The 22,879-nt window shown below is 35.9% G+C and overlaps 2 protein-coding genes across 2 annotated transcripts; one reads left to right on the top strand and one right to left on the bottom strand.

The window, feature by feature from the left end:
* The first annotated feature begins 3,660 nt into the window (after positions 1 to 3,660).
* Positions 3,661 to 4,596, top strand: LOC140336059 (olfactory receptor 2G3-like). Its single transcript, XM_072419112.1, has one exon. The coding sequence runs from the start codon at positions 3,661 to 3,663 to the stop codon at positions 4,594 to 4,596; it is 936 nt and encodes a 311-aa protein (XP_072275213.1).
* Positions 4,597 to 5,484: 888 nt separating this feature from the next.
* NME9 (NME/NM23 family member 9) lies at positions 5,485 to 22,758 on the bottom strand. Its single transcript, XM_072416823.1, has 17 exons — positions 22,686 to 22,758; positions 20,548 to 20,605; positions 18,942 to 19,045; positions 18,568 to 18,639; positions 17,438 to 17,554; positions 16,421 to 16,496; positions 15,477 to 15,559; positions 15,272 to 15,364; positions 14,312 to 14,463; positions 13,668 to 13,864; positions 11,939 to 12,083; positions 11,727 to 11,834; positions 10,827 to 10,978; positions 9,076 to 9,220; positions 7,435 to 7,667; positions 6,784 to 6,867; positions 5,485 to 5,718 (listed from the first exon to the last, which is right to left on the bottom strand). The coding sequence occupies exons 1-17, from the start codon at positions 22,716 to 22,718 to the stop codon at positions 5,705 to 5,707; spliced, it is 1,866 nt and encodes a 621-aa protein (XP_072272924.1). The 5' UTR covers positions 22,719 to 22,758; the 3' UTR covers positions 5,485 to 5,704.
* Positions 22,759 to 22,879: the final 121 nt, after the last annotated feature.

Here is a 22,879-nt window from a genome sequence, read left to right as displayed (position 1 = left end):
AATAATTCAATAACTGTGGCAAATATGTGCACTGTCTTTTATCAGTAGGTCAGGCTTCAACCATGCTCCTTTAAATAGCACCACTGGCACTCTTTGTGCCACACGTAACTCTTTTATTCCTTGTCCCTTTGTTGTCATTTAATTGTTCCATAAGATGTATGAAATATCTGTTGCATACACTACAATGAACGCAGATGCAGATTCACAATTGCAATGCTTGTGATTTAATTTGCCTTGCTTGTCCAAAAATAAATTATTCTGTTTTTCTAATTTTATGATCCCTTTTAAAGCTTTATTTATAGGAAGGGCTAAGCATTTTAAAGCTTCAGTGAAACCCGTCGGTAAGGATGCTTACCATTATTTGAGTAAGAGTAAATGCTTTTGATAAGTGGGCTTCATGATTTAGATGTAAGAAGCTCAACAAATATTGTCTATAGAATATACAGTTCTTTCTGTAATTGCAACTGTTATGTTGTAATGATATTGCATTCTAGTTGTTTTTGAATACTTATAATAAGGAAGTTTTTGTTTTAACAGTATTAGCTTGCCTTAAAAAGCCACTTTCTGCTCTCCTTACACTTCAGTGATTGATTTGTTATAGGAGTTTTTTTGGGTAATAAAGTAAAGTTATGTTCACCTTAGTCATTCGGCCATGTGCTGTATTCACTTTATTCATCCAATATTTTTGATTTGCTGCTTAATGTTTGCAATGGCTTCTCACAAGTGTCCCAGGGTCATCACTCATAAGAACGTTTATTGAATGTAAAGGTTGGGATTGTGGCTGAGCCCACGGCAGAAGAGTGCAACTCACTGTGAGTCTGATATATAGATAATAGTATATATATTCTTTCATAGTGAACAATATAAAACATCACAATAGGAATTATTAAATATAGCACATTGGAATGGCAACACTCCATCCCAACACTCCTAACATAGCACCCCAATAAAACAGACATGCAAAAACCGGTGCAGAAAGCTCCAGGCTGGGCATACATTAGCCACTGCAAGAGTGTTTTCAAACAGTTATGACCCCTATGTTCTAGGCATTGTTCAGAACTGCTGTGTTATTTCTTAAAGCACCAGCATTTTCACATTTTACAAGCAGCAGACAATACTGAACCCCTCATTGATTCATCAGGAGCATACTATAATGGGAGAAATCATACATCATCCATATATTAATGACACAAATTCCATAAACAAAATACACAAATATTGTCACTGAAAAAAGTGCAGTGATGAAATACCCCAAGTCTTTAATTGTTGGACAATGCTCCATGCTCAAGATCAATTTAAATTGCCCATGGATACTTTTTCTAATATGCTCATTACGTATTTATGTATTGAACATGTTTAGCCATTATATTCCACAATATGAAATTATTTATTATTGGCATGTTTTGTGTGTTTTGGGAAACTTACACACATTATTTTTTGGACTGCACAGATTGATTTTGGACTTTTTTTTATATGTGAAAAATTAACATGTAATATAGCTTTAGATGTGTAAACTTGTAATGAAAATGACAACATTTCCCATCATTAACCAATTAGTTAACGCCTAAACTTTTACTGCAAACAAGTTATAATGTTTATCCTTAAACATTTACAACCCTTTTTAAATATTCATCCTGTGTATTTTACTGTCAGATGGAGTGTGATATTACACTTAGTCATTTGGACAGTGCAGTTGAGAAAAAACTGGTGGGAAAATAACACGATGCTGCATTTATTATGTTACTTATTATTATTTGTCACATTGAAGATAGACTTCGAAATTCAAATCCTTGATTAAAGTTATTTATACATCACATTTCTTTGGCTGGTGTTTATTGTTATATGGGGTGTTTTGGGGTACAGTCTGTACAAGGACACTGCAGTTGTCTAAGGAATTACAGTCCCATAATATACAGTATGTAATGTTCACTGTCTGAGTACGTTTCTACATATATGTGCTATGTGCGTATATATGTGCTCTAGAAATGTTATCTATATTATGATTACTTATTTTTATGATTACTTAATATTACCTTTTTTTATTATTTTTAAACAGGATTTAATATACCATATTACGCAGCGCTGTACATTAAACCTTGTTTGCCACCAATACCAACCTATGCCTTACCTTTACCATGATTCTGCTCAGCCCCCTGAATACCTAACCTGGCTATTATCCTAAATACTTAATCTGGCTATTGTTTCCTGGGTTTGAGCTTTGGGTATGCACCTCAGGATACCTCACTTGGCTATTTTCACTGATATATGATTGTTGCCCCTGCACTTGGCCTGCTCCAGTTCCTGCCTAGCATTAAGGCTACCCACATCTTCCAGTCCTGAGAAACCCCGGGTACTCCACCAACCCTTGTTCCCCAGATGCCACCCATCTTTTGCACATATATGTGCTGGGGGCAACCAAGAGCTGGGACACATGTCTAGGTTTGTCATGTGCAGTCCTTTTTATTGCACAGCACTGTTATATGTTGCTGTGTTACAAATTGAAGGTAATATTATTATTATTAACATATAAGTGCAAGGAAAAGACCGAATGCTGACTATGCATTAATTCCAAAGAAAAAGTAAGGTTAATTTAATTATAACTCTTTTGTTCCTAAAGATCCATGATCCATGGTTTGGATGCCCAGGCCAAAAATAGAATGGGTCAGAATACTTGACAACAACTCTATGATCAATATGCATACCTAAATCATTTTTTATATTTACTGTATACATTTTTAAATACTTTGTTTTTGTAATTGTACAGTAATAAACAGAGGGTACAGCACATTTCAATGCAATCTGAAGTTAGCAGTGTTTGAAGTTTGTCAGTGATATAATAATTTAGAATTTTTTGCCTGCCAGTATTTTAGGGTCATAGCAGACCAAATGCTGTTAAGTTTTTTTAAGGAACGAACCCCAAGAGTGTGGCCCCTTGCTACTTTAAGCAGCATATGTCAAAGGCTTTTGGCTGCTATGTAAAAAAATACAATGACTTCTAAAGAAGAAGCCTAATAATGTATTCCCAGCATTGGGCAAATGCTATACCATAGCACTAATATACCAATATCTGATTGACATTTTAGTATATTAGTATCTAATTTATATACATAATAAAATATATCTTTACATATCTGAGTTGCAGAAAATGTCGCCATTCAGGAATTTAGCCAATGGTTATTCATGAAATTAATATCACCTGTAGACTTGACAAATCTGTGTGCATCTGTTCCAAAGTTTAATCACTTAAAGTGCGTGTATAGTCAAACGCTCTTTGATACAACAGTTAGCCTTTAGAACCCCTGTTTTGCCGACCTCAGTGCTGGGGAAATAAACCCTCTCTTTTTGGACAGATAACACTAAGACAGGAAGTGAATGTAAGTTAAAAAATATTATGGTTGTCATTAGAACAGGAGACAATGGGGACACCTTTGCCCATGGCAAGAACCTTCAAGGGTATTTTCTCAAATTTTTAAAATATTTCTACCAGAGTTTTGCTTTGTTTTTGGGACAGCAAGTGGTGAAAATACCTTTTTGGACACTATAAAAATGTTAAAAAAATTCTTACCCTAATCAAAATAAAAGTTATGGCTAAAGATTAATTTTAAGATAAATTTTATATATTTTTCACTAAATGTATATCTTTCCATTATGATCTAAAGAATGGCTTTGGGAAATGACAGTGTGATTGTGGAATTTATTCTGCTTGGACTTTCTAAAAATCCCAAAACTCAAGTCATTCTTTTTATTATATTTATGTTTGGATATTTGATCATTTTGACTGGAAACATTCTTATCATTAGCCTCACTTTATCAGACACCAATCTTCATACTCCTATGTATTTCTTTCTTTCGAACCTCTCTTTTCTGGATATATGTTTTTCAACATCAACTATTCCAAGGATGCTGAGAGATTTTGCATCAAAAACAAAAATAATCTCTTATGCAGAGTGTGCAACACAACTGTATATCACTCTCTCCTTTGGGGAAACTGAGTGCATACTGCTTGCCATAATGGCATACGATCGTTATGTAGCTATATGTCATCCATTACACTACACTACCATCATGAGTAAGGTGGTCTGCATCAAAATAGCTGCAAGTACATGGATATGTGGAGCTCTTCTTCCTGTTTTACATGTGCCTTTTATACTTAATTTAGATCTTTGTGGGAACAATGAAATAAATGATTTTCTATGTGAAGTACCAGAAATGTTATCTATGTCATGTGAAAACACTTTCTTCATTGAATGCATTTCTTATGTAGTTGGTGCAATTGTTCTTATGGTCCCGGTTACTTTGATTGTAGTGTCGTATATTAAAATTATATTAGGTATCTGTAAAATTACGTCATTAGCTGCACGGGGGAAAACCTTTTCTACATGTGGATCCCATTTGATAGTTGTGATAATGTATTACGGTTCTGTTATGGCTGCCTACATGAAACCTAAGTCAAGTTTAGCACCAGAGAGAGACAAAGTGATTACCATATTTTACTGCATAGTAACTCCAATGTTTAATCCTATCATTTATACTCTTAGGAATAAAGATTTTAAATCTGCATTTTTGAAAACTAGAAATAGATCTTCCTTCCTTTAGTCTTCATTTTAAATTGTTGTTCTCATACAGATAAAGAAATTACTTCCTTGGCTAAAATTCTCTTCAGTCTTATAGCAGACCATTTGTGGTTATATTTTATAAAGCTGCAACCTCCAAAGCATTGCCCCCTTGTGCAGCATAGGTCAGATGCTTTTGTCTGTTATGTAAAAAGATTAAAGTTCAAACCAGCCATTTTGTTTTGGATATGGCAAGCGAGTGCAACAGGTCCATACTACAATCCTGAGCAACTAATGCCAGAAATCTTCTGCAGTGCAAAATCAAAAAACAAAAAGTGAGCACTTCCCTGGGTTTGCTTCTGTTCTCTGTTCTATTTCCAGTCCCTGGCTTCTGACTCTATGCTGTGTTCCAGATCAGGTCTCTGCCTGCTGTTGCTGTTGTTCCAACTTGACATGGTTGTATATATTGTATTATATGTATCAATGTATATATTCTTAGTTAGGTGTTTGCTGGTTTGAAGGTTTGGCTGTGGCTGAACTATTACTGTTTTACTGTCACTTTTTTCCTAAAAAAAACACACACTTTAATAGGATATTTTGAGTACATTTGACCGTGCCTTGAGAATACTGGACTGTATGCCTCAAAGGGTATGATATACCGGTACATATTTTCAAAAAAAATCATTGAGAGGCATTAAGGAAATTAGTAACACCCTTAGAAAAAAATTAGGATGCCTTTCATTCAGTAATGCATATACAAGAGTTTTCTTCTGTGTTTTGTGTATTTATATTGAGGGGATTATTGCAGTTTTTGTATTTGTGAATCCTGCCCAACAAAGACATCCAGCCCAGTCAGTTTTGCAGTGATCAGGGGCAGACACTGAAGATGAGAAAGATTTTTGCTGAAAATAACCACACACACACAATTAGGACGTGGTCAGGTTTTTATATTTTCTCAGTAAGAAATGTATGATTCAAGCTGAAATACATCTTATGATCTTTTCAATGCTCCTGTTTAGCACTGCCTTGGTGTGATATAGAATATTAAATCTCTCCCATTTCTGAAAAGTTCATATGTATATTGCATCTCAGAAAAGATATGTTCATGTCCGAGTGAAACAGCCAGATAATTAAATATCATCATGTACAGACTATTCTTCATTCTCTGTAAAATAAGAATGGAATTATTACAAAAAAACTACATTTTTGTTATTTGTGAATAAAAATGCAGATTTTAGATTTTTTTTTTCTTATAGTTTAGTAAAGGTTAAATTTTACATATGATTGATAAGTACAACCAGCACATGAGGCTAGTTTTATAATCGTTTTAAAACACTGATTTACTCCTATGTTGTGAACAGCCTGCATTGGGAACAGATCTGAATCATATTAAACACTGACAGCTGAAAGATTAAAAAATGCCCTCCCAGCTTTGGCTGACAGAGACAGTTACTGTTCACTTTTTTTGTGGCCAACTAGTGCTGGGTTTTCTTAATATAGTCCAGCATGCTATGCCAACATAAACGCATCAGTAATAGATACTTGGCTGTAAAAAAAATATATTTTTACAAAATTCTGAAAATTATTTTTTCTAAAATGATTAAACAGCCTAAGCCAGGGATCCAACATTTATCACAGCCTATATGTTTTGTTCAATTCAGCAATCTTGTTTTTTATATATATATATATATATATATATATATATATTTTTTTTTTTTTTTTTTTTTATTATGCAAATTTCATTTAAAAATATAACAAAGTGCAATGTTGAAAAAACAAGATCTCCCCCTAACATAGTAAATAGATCTCCCCCTAACATAGAAAATAAGGTGTGTCCTTAGGTCAACCCCTGGCAGGTTTTTATAGATTGCCTGTGCTTGTTTTTTGGGTACTAATGAAAGTGCTCTTATTCTTTCAGAGTCCCCTAAAATAGTAGGTTATGAGGCTCCAATATGTGCCTTGTAAAATTTGCACCTTTTCTAAATATATTAACAATATTTGAAAATAATCTTTTTGAAAGTGGGGACTGATTTAAATTATTTAAATGCTTTCTTCACAATTGCATGAAAATATCCAATGAAACAAAGTTTTAATTATATTAGAGTGAACCTCATTTGGAAACTCACTGCTTTTCAATAGATAACCATGACCTGGCTGCAATAAAGTGAACCAATGCTTGTTGGTATTCATTAAAGGAGTACCATAGTACAAATTGTCCTTTCCATTTTACCTGGGAGGGTTGTACCATCATTACTGTCTTCACTTTGTTCAATATCCTCAACAGTATTTTTCGTGGATTCTTTATCACTGGTCCCTGTGGAACAAAGATTCAGTGGATTTAGATTTATCCATTTTTTCCATATTGGTTTAACGGCTTTTTTCTGGTCCCATTATCTTCCTTAACATCAATATACCAGTCATGCTTTAATATAACCCAATATATTCTCCTCATAGGCATAATATATATTTCAGGTTTCCTCAGCACACAACTTCTGTGGTCTATTATACTTATTGGCTACGCTTTGCTACTAGGGAATACAAGACATGGCCAAAACTCTGTGCAGACCAGACACCTGACAATCACCTTTATGTAAATTTTGCCCAAAAAGTTGTGAGTAGGATTTTTACTGCACAATATACATACCTTTTTTGCAGTAAAGACTTCTTGTCTTTCTCTTTGCAAGATACTTTGGAATAAAAAAACACTGAACTGTGCATGTACAGGTTATTGTACATTGCCATCATGCCTTGGTGCAAGGATAAATTAACTCCTATATGAACCAAAAATCCTGAACACAGGGGAAGCAGGAGAAAGACAGGCAGTGTTGACATCTTCTAAGCTGCCTTGAAGGAATATTACTAATTTGTAAAGTGAACTTACCATTAATATTTCCATTTAGATCAATGTCTCCAAATATGAACTTGATCTTTTCTGTGGCATGATTTATGTTTGAGGAGCCATGGACTGCATTCTGCAAAATACTGTTGGCAAACAAGCTCCTCAGAGAATCGGGGGCTGATGTACGAGCTTCAGTGGGGTCTGTGGGGCCCATCAGTGCTCTCCACTCCTGCACTGCATTCTCTTTGCTAAGGATCATCATTAAACAGGGACCTCTGGAAAAAAAGGAACATAATATATTTCAAAATTCACATACCATATAATCTTGGATACATTTGAAACTGGACTGAATGACACTTAAAGCTAGCCTATCACTACATTTTTTTATTTTAAATAAAAGTGAATTTCCCCTGCAGTAAAGTCTAAATGGGTAGCCTGCAGCCTCCCACGGTTTTGGGCTGCCCCTTCTGCACATTCCCTATCTCACATGCACAGAGGGGACTTTCCCCAAAATCTAGAAAAAAATGCAGATCTTGTTCCTCCGCGCCAGAACAAAGCAAAATTTCAGGATGACACAGGACCAAATAGAGGCCAATTGTGGAGGGATCGAGGGGTCTAAGGAAGTAAATTACATCAGTAAATGTCATCATTTTTTTTTTTTTTGTAGTAATAAACTAGTACTAGTACTAGTACTAGTAAAGTAGAACGTAAGTTCCATTTTAACTAACATTTAAATTATTACAATTTTGTAGGAATAAATCAAACAGGTCTATGTCTTCCTCTATTTAGATTTATCTATTTTGCATTGTTGCATTGTTGTACTCTTCACTAACAGCATCCAGGCTAAGCGCTCTTGAGAAGTGTACAAAAAGTAGCAAGCAGGGTGCTGTGATGTTTTCAGGAACCATATTATTATTCTTTAAACAAAAATGAAGTCAAAATGTCTGAAAAACTAAGTACACTCAATGATTTTATAGCTTTTAGAACTAAGCAAAAACCTTGAAGTAATAATATTCTGCATAACTTTAACGACCTTTCACATCGATGTCCAGGAATTTTGGCCCACTATTCTTTACAACATTTGTTAAGTTTATTGAGGCTTGTGGGTATTTATTTATTAGGTAAATAAATATGGTAAATAAATCATGACATGGTGAATGATGACATCTTTTGTATATTGTTTTACACCTGAGGTTATATTTAAATACCAGAATGCCCTTTCTAGAAAGTTAGACAAATTTTTTTTTAAGACAAATTAACAACTAACTCAAAATAGCACATTTAAAGTAAACCTGTACTTCTTTATAAACTTGTAAAAGTCCTGCCCAGGAATAGATGCTACAAAATACTTGCTATTGATCAGCTAGAAAGGCTTCTTCTGTGATCCTTTCTGATTTTGTTTCACCTTGTTACACTTTTACTAGACTGAGGCACAGCAGTTGGCGACGGTAAACCATAAAATCAAAACAAGCCAGACTACCTTAGCAAAGTGACCAATATAACTATACCAGAGAGGGGCACGAACGTGGCTTTTCTGGCTAAAGAAACATAATAGCAGGACTTTTGTGGTACATTATTGGGGGGACTTTTGGTACGGGTTCACTTTAAGAACACAATTTTAGCTCCATGCCTCACTGATAACATTACACAGTACATTCTTTCACAATACCTAATTAACCCTACCTGCACATGTAATTGACAAGTTGATCATAAAATGGTTTCCCCTTGTGTTCTTTGTAAAACTCCTCAGCCATCTCTTGGCTTAGATTAGTCTCCTTTATTTGAGAGACTGTAAATCCAGCAACTTGAATTCGTTCCAAGATTTCATCTGTAAAAAAGTATGCAGTAACAAATATACAAATAACAAGTAACAAACATCCATGTTGTTTATGTAAGGAACTGCTAAAGTACAATTTATATTCAGCTGGACTGCTGTGTTGGCATTATTGAACCTTGGGGTAATTGGTCACAAAGATGTTGAAGGCATGCATCAAAAAAAAGGTAATGGCTGCTACAAATCTTTATCTGGCACATTGACCCAATAAATCTGTTGTTTATAAACAAATATATACCAAAGCAACCCTTTCATTAGTTCACATACTAAATCCATTAGCTACTGGTTTCCCTCGCGTCTACAGGTGGCTGGTAGTTTTATGAGGGCAGGATGCAACCTCTTTGTTTTTCCATTGCCCATTGGAAAACTGGCTAGTATGAGCAATAGCAACCTGAACACTCACATCTCTATACTTATGACAAGAGCACCCCGAATACCAGTGGTGCCAGGCTGCTAATACAGGGAAGTGGGGGCATACCCTAAAATACCAGCTCTAATATAAATTTTAAAGAAGCCCCCACTGTTGAAAGCTTTACTTCTAGTATTGCAGGTGCTTGGTATGACTGAACGTTAAGTAATCTTTGTGAGTCCAGTGATTTTGGACATATTGAAATTAAAAAGGGTTTTTCATGAAGCAAAATTTGCCCTTTTCGAACACTTTAACTAAATAATAAAATATGAAGTTTTGGTAGCATTTGCAACTATCACTCAGAAATGCTCCCTTGGTAATGCCATAAATCGACCTTTTTATCCATAAATTATATTCTACAGGGAAATCAGGAAATCATACAGTTCATGCATCATGATTCATTAGGTTCCTTCCTGAAATATATGATTCTTAACATACTAACAGACATGTACAGATTTTAACACATATTCAGGTATAAATATAAAGCAGGACACTATCAAGTATCCTAATTTTTATTCATCATTATCCATCATCTTCTAAACCAAGTACAGATACTTAATTTTAGTTGTGCAGGACAAAGGTCAATGATCATCTCAAAGAGAAATCCAGCATTTGTCCAGCTGTTCCCCAGCATTATCTTGGTTATGAACCATATCACTAAATGACTATGAAGGTTATGTACACAAATCAGATGATTCTTAGCTGATACAAGCTGTCAGACTCGTCTTGGACGAGAATCTGACTTGTGTACATGAAGGACAAAAGATAAATGACCACAACGAAAGTGAAGGGTGGAAAAAGCAGTGAGGTGTTCCTCACTCATTCTCCACCCTCTGAATAGAACAGAACGATGCTGTATAGTCAACAAGATTGCAATGACAATAATTGAGTGTGTGTACATAGCCTAACACCTAATGACTGCTACTGTGCGCCATTGGAGAGCACGCAGAGGGGTGTCTTTGCTTGTCTTCTCCCTCTAATTCTATACAATAAAAAAGTGCTCTCTGTATAGTGCTGCAAAAGATTATAAAGCTTATGTCCGGGAACTGTTATTACACTTCTATACATAGATCAACATAATGATCAGGTAATTAGGTCAGTTCACAAAAAGATTTACCATCATTTGTAGAAAGGACACTCTAAATTTGTTGTATATCCTAAATTGCAAGACTGTTTTGTTTTTTTTTTTACCTCTGTGTTCTTCCAGTGCATCAGGTTTAATAGCTGCCAACGTATGCTCCACTGGGAAGAAAAAGTTGATTTCCTTTTCTGCATCCACTGGGGATGAACTGCCATGTAGTTGGTTAATTTCACCCTCTGAAGGGGTAAAACGAGCTCGCAAGCTGAAAATAGGCACAAAGGTAATTGCAAAACACTGTACAATATTATGCGAAAATAAAATGTAGACTATAAGAACTTCTACACAAGAGGATCAAATGGGGCATGAGAAAATGCGTTCTTGGCACTTACCTCTTTAGGGTAAAGCAAATAGTTTACTTAAAACCTGACTTTATTTTTATTTAAAAAAATTTTTGAGATCAATTTTGTCTCTGACCCAGTTGGGTAGACTTTCTCTTATCACTTATGTCAATTATGCCAAAACAATAAATAGACTGTTTGTCACCAGGTTGAGGAACATACAGATAGAAATAAAAACATTGACAGGTTTTAACTCTACCTGTTTAATTCGTCTTTGTACTAATCTAACAACACTAACAACATTCTGTTTTATCCCTGGTTAGAGTTGGGTCCTGACCCCCATTCCTCCTGCAGCTTTTATGTGGCAGAAGAGAATTGCATGCTCCATAATACCTAAAACCACCAACTACCAGGTTTAGGTCCGACCCTGGTAACTGAGGGAAGGGATTTGAAAATAAAAGCAAACAGTTACAGAAGCAAACCTGTGGCTTTGTCCTGCATGGGAAAGTGCAAGAATGGCTTATTGTTATTTATTTATGAATCCTAAAATAAAAATACAGTTTTCTGATTTGCTGTCAAAATTCAAAAATACAACAAAAAACAACAAAAATGTGAAAAAAATAAAAAACAAATGAAATAACACCACCCAAAAAAATAACATTAGTTATTAACCTGTCTGGTGCTTCATTTAATGCTTCTGTAATTTTAGCAGGTCCTAACAAACTCCTCCAGTGCTTTACTGCATGGTCTTTTACAAGTGCCAGGGCAAGGACAGGACCACTGTGAAGACAGAAGTATTGTATATAAGATATCCACATAAAATATCTTCAGATTTTAACATAAATTATTTAAAAACATAATTATTATAACAAGTAAGTATTTACCTAGTCATCTGCTGTTTAAGAGCTGGGTAATAATCTTCATTTACATGCTCTTTGTAGAACTCCTCAACTTGTTGCTCACTGAGCATAACTTCCTTTTGCATTGCTATGGAGAAGCCAGCCTCCTGAATACTTTGCAAAACTTCATCTGAAAGAAAGCACGTAACAAAAATGTTTAGGGCCCCTTCTGACCTGTGTGGCCCATTGTAATGTCCCTGCATGCATGTTGCAGTACATTGTCAACTTCTCCTTTTTTGCTCACTTTTAGTTCACTAAATATATAACTGAAAGCGTTCTTTGCAATACAAAACAAAAAAACTGTGCATGTATTAGACATGTACAAAATATGTTTGGTTTTTCAGTTGTGTCTTGACATAAGCTTTAAGGCAATCAGTCAAATTTGATATTTTTTGCAACGTTTGACACATTTCTGTAACTTCCAATCCCTGGCAAGTGCATCATTTCATGTCAATTAAAGCACAACATAAATGTGTCCCTAACGTTTCCCATGTGTTTATATAGAGTGGGAAAATGAGGGTTTCTGAAATGCATCTTAACACACTAGGGATTAAAGTCATGTTGTCATCAACACATGTACAGTACTGCTGTTACTACTGGAGGCGTTAGTGTATATCATCATTAACCAGGGCTACTATCCAGGGGAGGAATCTATCTCTATGCTTGGAAGTTTGTGCTTTCACAGTTTTACTTAAACTTAAAGCTAAACTCTAGCATTACTTTTGTTTTTGCATGGTTGCAGAAAGTGTTCACCCTTGCCAAAAGCATTTAGGGAACACAACATCATTAGAAGCTTTGGCTGATATCTCAAACCCAGCACTTTTCCCATCATCCATCCTTCCAATCTGTACTGCCCTTGCTCTCCCGTCAGTACAATCTGTGAATGAACAGAATGGCTGCAGAGCATTAGTGCCATGTATGAAACTAGACATAGGAAGGGTATTGTGCTTTAACAATCTTGGAGTCCTTGGCCCTGATTTAATAAAGCTCTTCAAGGCTGGAGGGAATACACTTTCACCAGTGAAGCTGGGTGATCCAACAAACCTGGGATTGATCTGGTCGAGGATTCAAAGCATTTGCTAGCAAATAGGAATTACATTGAAGAAATCTATTCCAGGTTTGCTTGATCACCTAGCTTCACTGGTGAAAGTGTATTCTCTCCAGCCTTGGAGAGCTTTAATAAATCAGGCCCCTTATCTCTGGAACAGCTAACAGCTTTAGGATGCTGAGCTTTGAGAGAAGCAGAGGGATAAGTCTCTATCTCTACCAATCAGAGACAATCGTGTCTCTGATTGGTAACTGGACACAAAGACTGGCAATGACATTGGACTCCGACTCCTGATTTATGATGATAGATCTTTTGCAACCCCTGTAACTTGTAAAAAATCCAGGGAACACTACACAGGGGGAGGGGGGAAAAGGTTTAAAGGTATGTTTAAGGTGATCACTAAAGTTCAGCTTCAAATCAAGTTTAATAGACATATGTTTTATACATGTCCCCTGTTCCAAATTATATATAATGTGATCTAAGTAAGAGATAACAAGGAGTTGTGTTAAAGTTCTGTGTCTACATAATATGCTTACAGGCAAAAAAAACTTTAACAAGCACTTTTTAGCTTCATCTGAGATTCCTGACCCCTATGCACCAACTCTCCATACACCACCAGCATACATTGCATTAAATTAGGTATTGTATGTTCATAAAAAATTTTACCTTTCCTGTCTCTTAAGACATCTGGTCTAATTAGTGCCAAGGTTCTCTCTGGGCTCTTTGATGCTAATTCGTCTGTGTGTTGATGCTGTTTTTTAAAAGTTGGAAAGAAGAAGGCTAATTCTCTGCTGGCCTGCTCACGGTCATTGCTCCCATGTACAGCATTATACAGCACCTCTGTACCATACTGTGCTCGTAAACTGCAAGAAAATAATAATAATAATATTAATGATATTAATAATACTAATAATAAACAAGAGTTATGTATGTATTTTATTTTAGAAGCAAGTGCAGTGTGATAACACACATTTTCATGTTACATACTTTAAAATAGGAGAACTCACAGTAACAGTATAACAATGCACTGAGAATGGGTTATTAGGAAAAAAATACACTTAACATAGTCTTCTTAAATTTTATTAAATAAAACTTTAATTTATATGTAGATGAAAGATGTGATTTTTTGTTATGCATTTATTGAATGGACTACAATGAACAGGAACAAAAAATGCATGCAGGAATTACAACACGTGCACAGAACCACACCACCACAACCATGTAATTTATATATTTATGTAGAATACTACTGCTATATGACTTCTAGTGTGGCTATTACAAGCCCAAGACAACTGCTGCCATTTATTTACCTTTCAGGCTTTTCTTTCTTGGCAATGTCTACATCAGTTGGGCCAATAAACTCTCTCCATGCAGGGATCACATCTTCTTCCCCAGATTTAGATATGATAAGAACATGACATGGGCCACTAGACATAAACTGTATCAATTCCTGGAATTTTTCCTGTTTAAAGACATTATTATGAATATATTATAATACATTTACCATAGTGAAAAGTTCACTAGTGGTTTTACCATATAGTACAACACAGCAATACAATTCAACATGGTAACATTTTATGGCTTTTAATATGTGTGAGTGCTTCTGGTAAAGCTATTTTTTAGCGTAAATTTCTGCAAAGAGTTTATGTCAAATGCAGCTGTCTTATACTCTCAATAGGCTTGTGCTTTCCACAGACATTTAGGTTAGGTTCAGCTGTCGGTGAGGCTTGTCCTGGTGTTACAGAAGGTGAGTAGGGAGAATGGTCAGAATTAAGCCACAACAGTGCAATGGGAGCAAGATTATGTGTCCCAGATCTCATTCTGTGACTCACAAAGGAGGCATTAGGAGTCTATTGAGGCTCCTGATGATACCATCAAGTTTACCTGTTAATGTCTGTACATATTGTCAAACCATGGGGCCTCTTAGGTTATGCCTGTTAATGGAAGGGTTAAAAACTTCTATTGATTAATGTCATTGTCACATGAGACACACACTATCTGTTCATCTTTATGAATAGTTAATGACAAAAATGACAGTAAATTCCTACAGTATTAGTAACCTAGACATAATATTCTGCACAAATATGCATGAAAATGTTCTCAATAAATAGAATAATTTAGTGCTAATCTGCTGGTCTGCCAGAAAAAAAATTCTTTTCAGATCAAAGGAAAACTTGAGCTAGTACTGCTCTCCAGAGAACTGGATAACTGGCATATCAGTTTCTTTATATGCTTGTATCAATCTGTTCTTTATATGAGTCAGTACTTACATCTCCTGCTCTGTGCTGGTAGAAGTCTCTGGCTTCAGACTCAGTCATAGTCTTTTCCTCATGTGCCAAAATCTCAAACCCAGCCTCTTGAATCTGAAATAAACCCAATTAATTTATTGACATATTTTATTTAGATTGTTAACATAGTCAGTATTGAACCATAAAAAAACGATCACTAATTGTAATAGATATATATTTATATTACCTTCATTATAATTTCATCTGCCTTTCCATGAGCGACTGCATCAGGTTTAATAATAGCCACCGTGTAAGATTTCCCAGATGGCACTACAACATACAACATAAATGTATAATGAAAACTGTGACGTTTTAAAATATTGCATCACCTCACTTATAAAGTGTCATAGTTCTTATACAATGGGCCTGATTTAATAAAGCTCTCCAAGGCTGGAGAGGATACACTTTCATCGATGAACCTGGGTGATGCAGCAAACCTGGAATGGATTTCTTGAGGAAAGTGTATCTTCTCCACCCTTGGGGAGCTTTAATAAATCAGGCCCAAAGTGGCCCAGTGGCAAGGTGTTTAATGTTTGCAATATCTTTAATTTGTTTTTAACACAGTTAATATCAATTGACTTCTCTCTATGTAGCTATCTCAGGTGCATTTTGCTTTTAATACCTAATCAGGTCATGCTGTGCAGTGCAACTCAAGGAAGGTCAAATGCAGCCTCCTAACTGCCATGAGAACTTCTAAATGAAATAAAAATTGTACTACAGTGTTTAAGCTGCATTCCCAATGACCATCAAACTTGCAGGGAATGGTTAAATATCCCCTAACCACAGACTATAGGAGAAAAACCTAATCGCCCTCAGGCAGCATGAAGAGCCAATGGGATCACAAACAGGAGGAAATGAATCTTAAATAATTTCCCTCGTCATTTAAATGTTTAGATAAAGTAGAAAAAGATACCAGGAAACAGTAGGTACAGACAGTGACTCTCAACTCAGGTGGGAGGATTATTGATTAGGACAGGAAAGCAGAAAGATCAATTTGGGGGTAGGGGAGTTCCCTGAAACATCAAATTTTTGCTTACTATGGCCAAAAACAGCCATTTTTTTAAAGAGAGATTTTTGAGTAGTAAACCTGTTAACATGCAAAAATGAAGTGCACACTTAGTTTTTACTTACGCAGTTCATCATCCTCAACCTGTGCTAGAATGGAGGATGTCTCTTCTTCTTCCTCTAACAGTGCCTCATCTTTAACCTTAGAAAAGAATACAGTTATCCCCAAAAACATTGGGCCTTGTATAGCAAATCTGTCCTATACAACCAATATTCTTATAATTAATAAGATAACATTTCTCACGTTTATACAGTGAAATATTTATTAGATTGATTTAAATGTATTAGTAGTATTTTGTTAATTTTTAATACACCTTTGTTTGTTACCTTGTTTGATTTATGTTTGCTAACCTTATATTTTCTGTTAAAGGCTGTAGCTGATACTATGAATGCTCTCAAGAAATATGGAGGCAAATGTTAATTCACATCAATCTGCAAATACCTGGTACTCGTAACAATCTCCTTCTGTTTATGGATCCCTTGGACCACGCTAATCAGAGAAGCAAATGCAAAAAGCAAACACCCTATGCTGGGGTAGTCAGTTTGCATCCCTGTATTCCTGCTGTGAGCCTGGCCTACATGTTCTCTATCCAACTTCCAACTTGCTTGGAAGCAGCTCCTATCAGGAACGTGGCTGTCAACACAATAGCTGTATGTTGCTACTGAGGAGCAAAGCAGAAGCATAATATAGGCACTCCACTCGCCGATTCTCTACAGAAAAAGAATGGACTGGAGACCCTGTAGCAACAACTGAATAGTGAGAAACAAATAAAAAACATTTATTTAGAATAATTAATATATGACAATTAGCAATATTGTTTAAATGTTATTGTATGCTTTGGGTTTCATAGCTACATATACACATTAAGAAATTATCCTTCAGATAATTTTTCATATGTATATATTGTGTCTATTATTTGGGCTCATATACTTTTCTGGTAATGGAGAGACGAACACCTTTAATAGAAATATTTGCTTTGTGAAATATCTGCTTTGTTGTTTCCACTGGTGGAGAGCAGATACAGGTTATAATATCTGGAATTGTTTCATATATCCACTCAACTGTACAGAACTGTTTCCTACCACTTTGCGTTCTAGGCCTTGGTTCAAAACTTTCTTTTCTGCTTCAAGTTGGTCTAAAATAGTTTTCTGTAGTAATGGTGCATTGGCTCCTCTCACAACAGCAACCAGTTCCCCTCCCTTAAAAAAACAATAACATAAATCAGTCAACTAAATAGTTTATATACATAGAGCACAAAGCCAACAAATGTCAATGGTTATGATTAGAATGCAAAAATATAACAATCTCATAATTTCTTTTTGAAGCACATACCTTTATGGTAACTAAATACAATGAAATACTTTCCAGCAAACAGATGAAACACAGAAAACTAATATTAAAAAAGTACTTAGTAAAAGAAACTAATGTTTTTATTGATAGTTTTGACAGTTGAGCAAAATGTTGATCAAAAATTGCCCAGGCAAGCTTAAAATCAAATTGTCATATGACCATAGTCATACAGATTGATTACTCAACTGGTTAATAGTACACTTAATACTGGTAGTCATTTTCAAAGGATTCATTTGTATGATAATATATATATATTAATCGAAAACGATTTTGAGAATAAATATGCTTGGTGTATGTTTAGCATTAGTTTAGCAAAAATTGCTTTCCATATGGAATACATATGTCAATCACTGCCTAAAAGAAATTTAGTTCTGGGTTAGATGTAAATTCATTTAAAATCTTTGTAAAACATTTACAGGACTTACAAAAAATACAGAAAGTACAAGTCAAATCCTAAATACGCACCCAGGCATATCTCACACATCAAATTCTAATGATGATCTATTTAAATGAGGCAAAGATTTTTCTGTTGCTATAACCCTAAAAATTTTACCAAAGGCTCACACATCATATAAGAAAAAAATATAAAAAAAACATAAATGGAGCTTTGTTCTCTATAGTTGTAATAATCTTAGCAAACGGCGACTAGTAAAAAGAAAATAATACAAATTACATAGTCTTAAGACGTCACGTGAACAGTTGCACCTTTCTTTCTTTTCTTTATTATTATTATATACATGATTGTTGATAAAACTGAATATTATGATGAGCTGAATAATTTGATGAGAGGGGTCATATACCCCTCTACATACAAAATGGTAAATATTAATGTTAATTTAATAATTTGTGTTTTTCAACTTACAGCAAAGAAAAGAAAAGTGGGTTCACATTTGCCTCTGTATTTCTCGAGAGCATCAATACTATCAGCGTCAGCCTGTAACAGAAAATAAAAGGTTACTATACAAAAATGAATACATTATTAAAATATTAAATATAAGGCAATATCTCTAAAACTTTTTTTCTAAGCATTGTTTGATTTAAAGGGTAGGTGGCTAATGTATCTAAACCAAAGAACAAAAACATAAAATGAAACAAAATAAGAGAAGGTAAGTGTTAGGATTTACTCAAACATAAAGCTGAATTCTCATACTATCAGTTTAAAACAATCTTGAACACCTAAATACTGTATGTTCAGATGTTTTACATCCTGGTAGGTGACACTGGCCTCATTCTTACCACAGCAAACTGCAAAAGATCATCTCCCAGTTCATTCTTAATTTTTCGGAATAAGCTGACAACTGTCTTGCAGGGACCACACCAGGCCTGATACACGTCCACAACTAAGAAAGGAACAATATCAGCATATCAATACCTAGGGCACAATCTAAAAGAAAATCCAATTTCATAAAATACTAAAAAAATGCAAATCTGACCTTCTTTATTGTCTAATCTTGAAAGTGGTAAAACATACTTTCAAAATATTATTAACTTGTAAGAGGACATAAAACGTGTGAATTTAATGTTGAATATTCATCTTTAACATTGATATATCTGTGCACAAAGTTCATGTGCTTGGGATAAATATGAATATGCAAAATCCAGAGTATTGGATAGTATTTGTCCCTATTTAAACATTACAGAACACATTGGGCCTGATTAATAAAGGTCTCCAAGGCTGGAGGGGATACCCTTTTAGAGAACCTGGGTGATCCAGCAATCCTGAAATGAATCTGGTCCAGAATTGAAAACATTTGCTAACAAATAGCAATAGAAATCCATTCTCGGTTTGCTGGATCACTCAGCTTCACTGATGAAAGTGTATATTCCTTGGAGCCGTGGTGTGCTTTATTAAATCAGGCCCATTGCATAGTTATCTCTTTTCTGCAATAATAAATATTTCACATTTAGGAGTCTATTTATAAAGCAGGGAATCTAACGTTCACTGGGGGAGAATCTTCCAGGTCCATGTGTTTCAATAGCAATAATTGCTCCACCAAGGAATGTTTGAATAAATGTCATATTCACTGCTTTATAAATAGACTCCTTAGAGCAGGTATGTCAAACTCTGGCTCCCAATGTTCTTTTTTTGGGCTATCAAAGTAATCCTAAATATGAACTGCAGCTGACCCGCCGCTGCATTGAAATAGCGCCGCTACTACAATTCCCAGCATCACTTCCGTCTATAGACCAGCGGGCTCTCTGCCTATGCGTGGCCCAACATTGGACTGTTTTATAGACGCAAGTAATGGCGGGAATTTTAGTAGCGGTGCTATTTCAATGAAGAGGGAGTCTGAGTGGTGGGCCATTTAATAAGATTTAGCTCCGCATTGGCCGCATCTGGCATTTCCAGCACTCCCCCTCAGCTGTATTTTTACTTGCTACTCCAAGGCATGGACTTGAATGGTTGGATTTTCATAGAAGAATATTGTTAATAATATTGTTAGCCTGTGCAAAATGTTACCATTGAAATTAACCTCATAAGGCTACAAACAGAAAGAGACATAAGATTTTTTTCTTTCCCTGCCTTGGAGCTTTCATACATTCTGAGACCGATGTCATTAAAGTGAGGCTTGCTCCATTATATGTGCCAGTAAGCATTGACAAATAAAAACAGTCTACCACAAATGATAATACACCTGGTGCCTCAGCATATTGTGGAATGGAGCAGGATTTGTGTCCAGTATCAAACAGTGTGCATGGTGGCTCAGTAACTGGTGCAGCAAGGACCAAGATGACAGATTTGGAGCCTGCATGAACATACCACAAATGTCAGCTCCCATATTTCCCTTCCAATGGACTGACTTTAAGAAGTGTGCTTTGCATTATATTCACTGTAGTTTACCTAGAAGTCCTTTGGAAGAGAGAGTTTCCTCCCACTGCTCCTGATTACTTATGGTAATCTGACAATAAAAGAAGAGATATAACGTTAATAAAACAAGTAGGAGACAATAAATACTGATAACATTCATTTCTGTGTGCAAGGATTTATAATAAAATGGAACTAAATAAAGAAAAAAAAAACTCATCTGACCTTCCTTAGATCCCTCGATCCATCCTGAGCATTCCTGGATCAGGTCCCACGTTGTCCTGTAATCCTCCTTCATTCCAGCACAGAGGAAGCACCAGACGCTGACATCTTCTTTCTCTGTCTTCCAGCTTCTGCGATCTCGCATGTGCAGTGCGTAGGCGTGAGATCAGGTGACATAGCCAATGTAAATGGGGAAATAAAAGAGTGCCCATGTCACTGCACAAGTGCGAGATCGACATTTTTTTCCCATGTAGGAAAAAGCCCCTGAAGAAGCAGCCAGAAGCCTCCTTGAATGTGTGAGTTGGGTATCCCAGAAGGCTCTGCGCTCCCATTCCAGAAGGGGAGGAATGTAGCAGGAGTGATGAGGCTTTCTGATTTTTCCACTGGAGAGCCACCTAAGAGGTAATCTTTTTAGCAAGTCAAATACAAAAACATGGAGTACTGAATAGCATAATATGGATGTACAGGTGGATTTATGCAAACTGTCTGTGCCCTTGTGATTATCTTGTGTCCTCCTGCCCACACTTGTTGGGGTGGGAGTGACCTGATCAGAAGAAAGTTATGGCTGTTATGCCCCGATGGATCATGAGAAAGAAAGCAACTGGTAATATACAAAATATATATTCTCATTCTAACGATTGCAAGTTTTTTTCATATTATAATGTAACAAGGAGGTTTGGTCAAAGTGAGGTAGTAATGATCATGTAACGAGTTAATTGGTTGAGATCAGTGTATAATTGTTACTTCAGATATCATAGAACTGAGTGCTGATGCTGACATTTTCTGGATACAGGTAAAGAAATGCCAGCTTCTCCCTGCCTGAGGTTATGTACACACGTGCAATAAATAACATTGGAAAACGAATGACAGATCAATGATTATTCATAATTATTTTGAACGATCGTATTGTGCACAATTCTGTACAAGCTGTAACGATACGATCGTTGAAATATAATCCACTAATAATGTACACACACTAGATACGATTGTTTGAATGATGCAGGACATGACAAGTACCGGAGAAAGTGTACCGCAGAACCATCCACGATCAGTGAACGATCGTGCACACAATAGATAGCAAACGATCGTCGCCCAAATGGATCCGCCAGGACGGTCCTCGTTTCCAGCGACAATCCTCGTTTATCGTTGTGGTTGTTCACTTGAATATCGGTCGTTAGTCATTCGTTCGATAATTATTACACATGTGTACGTAGCCTGACTCTTCCCAGTTGGATGATATGGAAATGGACACTCCCTGGGGTAAACCGAGCTGTGATGTGTTCTTGCTGATGGAACTGATACACACCCAATAAGGATAAGGACTAACTTTTAATTAAGCTGTGCATGAGTGTTTTGTTTTGTTCTTTAACCCTTCCTAGTAGTCCCATCTTGTTACAAGGGGCTTCACACCTTTATAAAAAAAAGTTTTAAACCAAAAGAAAATGTTTACTTTACATGAAAGTGTTGTGTACTCTTTTATGTAAAGTAAGAATGTTGGTGATAGGTCTGCCTATAGTAGTAGATGTAAACCTTACTGAATCCTATTCCTGTTCTTCGCAAGTCATTGAATGGTGGGGACTTCCTGTTGGTGACTGCAGCGTTGGCATGTATTATTATTATTAAACAGGATTTATATAGCGCTAACATATTACACAGCGCTGTACAATAAATAGAGTCATGACAAGGGCAGGATAGGAATAACCCCCTGGAATCTGTGGCCATGTACAGCCATCAGTTCTGCTCTGTGCTGTACATCCTTCCATGTGTTACGACTATGGGCTTTGTACAACGCTGCATAATATGATGGCGCTATATAAATACTGTGTAATATTAATAAAATGTATTAGGGTAATTGTATAGTCACCAAGTATATCACCCCAAGCCATAAATACTACTTATAGTCATACAATGTGATATTTCATTCAGCTTCCATTACTATAAAGTTATTGTACCTGCAGGGTGACTTCCTTCTTCTTGCTGGCCATAGTTGCTGCACTCTAGGACTGTAGAAATATGTCGGCCATGTGTCTCCTAGCAACCCAAACGCTACTTGCTAGTTTCTATGACTACAAGAAGCCGAACGCTGCAAGCTGTGTGTCCCGCCTACCGACATGCGTTCTATCCAATAGCAGGTGGAGCCTCAGTC

This window comes from Pyxicephalus adspersus, chromosome 7 (genome assembly GCF_032062135.1).
Source record: "Pyxicephalus adspersus chromosome 7, UCB_Pads_2.0, whole genome shotgun sequence".
In the NCBI taxonomy this organism is placed as follows: domain Eukaryota; kingdom Metazoa; phylum Chordata; class Amphibia; order Anura; family Pyxicephalidae; genus Pyxicephalus; species Pyxicephalus adspersus.
The sequence above is the reverse complement of the archived record's forward strand: the minus strand, read 5'-3'. Positions and strand labels throughout refer to the sequence as shown.